This window comes from Pyxicephalus adspersus, chromosome 4 (assembly GCF_032062135.1).
Source record: "Pyxicephalus adspersus chromosome 4, UCB_Pads_2.0, whole genome shotgun sequence".
NCBI classification, from domain to species: domain Eukaryota; kingdom Metazoa; phylum Chordata; class Amphibia; order Anura; family Pyxicephalidae; genus Pyxicephalus; species Pyxicephalus adspersus.
Window position 1 is genome coordinate 30,958 of NC_092861.1, and position 2,399 is coordinate 33,356.

General features: G+C 45.8%; 1 protein-coding gene across 1 annotated transcript in view; it reads left to right on the plus strand.

The window, feature by feature from the left end:
• Positions 1-2,399, plus strand: part of GCKR (glucokinase regulator) — a gene marked incomplete in the record, with an annotated part of 24,172 nt that overhangs the window by 11,342 nt on the left and 10,431 nt on the right. Inside the window, 2 exon segments of the mRNA XM_072408485.1 lie at positions 718-794; positions 1,125-1,221. Coding sequence (XP_072264586.1) covers positions 718-794; positions 1,125-1,221 — 174 coding nt within the window.

Consider the following 2,399-nt stretch of genomic DNA (forward strand, 5'->3'; position numbering starts at 1 on the left):
GCCGCCCAGCACTGGCTCAGGAGCCATGACCTTCATAAAGAGGGGACCCCACCAAATAGGATCCCTCCTGCCAAAATCTACCAACTTAAAATGCCCAGGATCCTTACCTTCCAAGACCCCAACCGCCAAAACCTATCAAATGCAAAAAACTATACCAATCTTTTTGTTCCTAAAAAAAAGCCTCCCACTTCCCACACCCCCCTTGCTCCCACTGCCCCTCCCAAAGCGTTATCACAATTTAATACGACTTACCACCCCTGGGCTATGCCTCACACGCTGTCATGTATGCCCTGCGCCTAAAGTCTTATGGCTACGGGCCTCTCTATACTGCCATTTATTTAAAGGGAAACCCCAGCATAGGAGACACACAAGGGCTGCTATGTTGATTCTTGGGTGGAGATCAGGAGTACTGATTTTATTTTCCTGGCCGCATGCTAGTCATGTGTACCAGAAAAGCTAATCACAGAGAAGCAAGGAGAGCCCAGAGATAGCAGGTTCAATATACAAAAGGCAGCCCACAGTATTTCCAGGTGCCTCTTGCAGCTGATTGGTTGATTTGCATATTAACCCCTCCCAGTTTGTGTGATCAAAATAAAGTTGTCACCTGGTTTGAGTTAGAGGTGAGGGAGGAGAACATTCCTGGAATAAATGAAAATATGGTGGGGGGCCCCGAGACGAGTGCTCGTGGCTGACTGTCTGTCATGTGACTATTTGCAGACTGGAAAGACGTGCGCGGCTTTATAAATGGAGGATATGAAAGCATAAAGAACAAGGAGGGTGACCTGACCCCACTGGTGAGTGGCCGACAGACACTGCTACTTCCTGTGCTCACATAGGAAAATGTTCACCCCAATCTGTTCTTCCAATCACGGGTGAATTCCTATAGATTTTTCCTAAATTCCTGGCTGGTGCTGCAATTTTGCTGCTGAAAGTCTCACTTTTTGCTGCTGCATGGTGTATGAATGAAGTGGCCAGAGTGAAACATTCTCATAAAAGCCACACTGAGTAGGTGGAGCTAGGAGCTCCAAATGTGAGACTTACCTGCCATTAATTCAAGAAAAAAACTCTTACCTCTGTATTATCAAAGAAAATCATAAATATTTCTAGTGGTTTGCTTATCCTAGGGAGCTGAATTCGCCATCTCCCATGAAGACTTTGTGAAAGGCGTCCTGCCATCTGTATCTGAGATGGACACAGTCCTCCTTCTCTTCACCATGGATGGTGAGTGACTATATAATCACAGAGGAGCCATTCCATGCTGGGCCTTGTAGTCCCTTTACGGGGGTTCTCCATGACTGATCATTAATAAGGGTGCAGCTACCTCATCATGTCTGGCTGATGTTAGTGGATATGTTACATGGCACCATCATGGCTCCCCAATATCATGGCAGTATTTCCAACTGGGTGCCAACAGGGTGCTTTTAAAGCAAAGCCATGGTTTACAAAAATATTAGGATTAGCAAAACCCAGTCAAACGGGGTATAAATCTCAATGTGTATATTAACATAAACTTCATTATAGAATAATACAAAAAACTTCCCAGAACAGGCTTGTGATGTGTTAGGTGCTGTGAGGACTTTTCTTGCAGAGAGCAGATCTGAGTCAACGCCAACCCGGTAACAGAACCATCAATATTACCACCACACTGGCTCTTAGCCACCCAGCACCGCGTCAGGGCCCACCACTATACCAATATAAGGGGGCACCCCACCATCCTGGATGCCCCCTTTCCACAACATTACCCCCAAACTGATACCTTCCACCATATCCCAACCGCAACAACGCACAAACGTGACACCTCACCCTTGAGCGCCCCTCCCCTCCTCGAAGGGCACGCTGAACTCCATCCTGCAAATCTAAAAACCACATATCAGTGCCTATGGCATTCAAGTGCACCCCATCTCTTCGCAAGTAGCGCCAAGTCTCCTCCTCCAGCTCCCTCACCACCACACCACCGTTCCTTGCCACAAACCTACCAATTTCTTTATTGACCTTTATTCTGGTTTTATTAATCTTCTCTATTGATCTCGCCCCTCGCCAATTGGTCCTTCCCACTATGTCTGACCAGACAAACACCATACATGGGAACTCTGACCTCAGCTGCAGAAAGTCATGAATAGTGTTGGTCGAATACCTCACTATTCGATTCGGCAGCTATTCCCTCGAATGTAGCAAAAAAATTGGGGTGGACGAATGTCAAAGCCGAACACTATTAAAGTCAATGTGAGGAAAAATTTGGGGTTTTTCAGCACTGTGTAGAGCTTCTACAGCCTCCAAACAGCTGTAAAAAGATACATTATAAAAGGATACATAACACTATTACATACCCCTGTATCATATTGTGCACAATTCTGTACATGCTGTAACAATATGATGGTTCATATATAATCCACCAACAG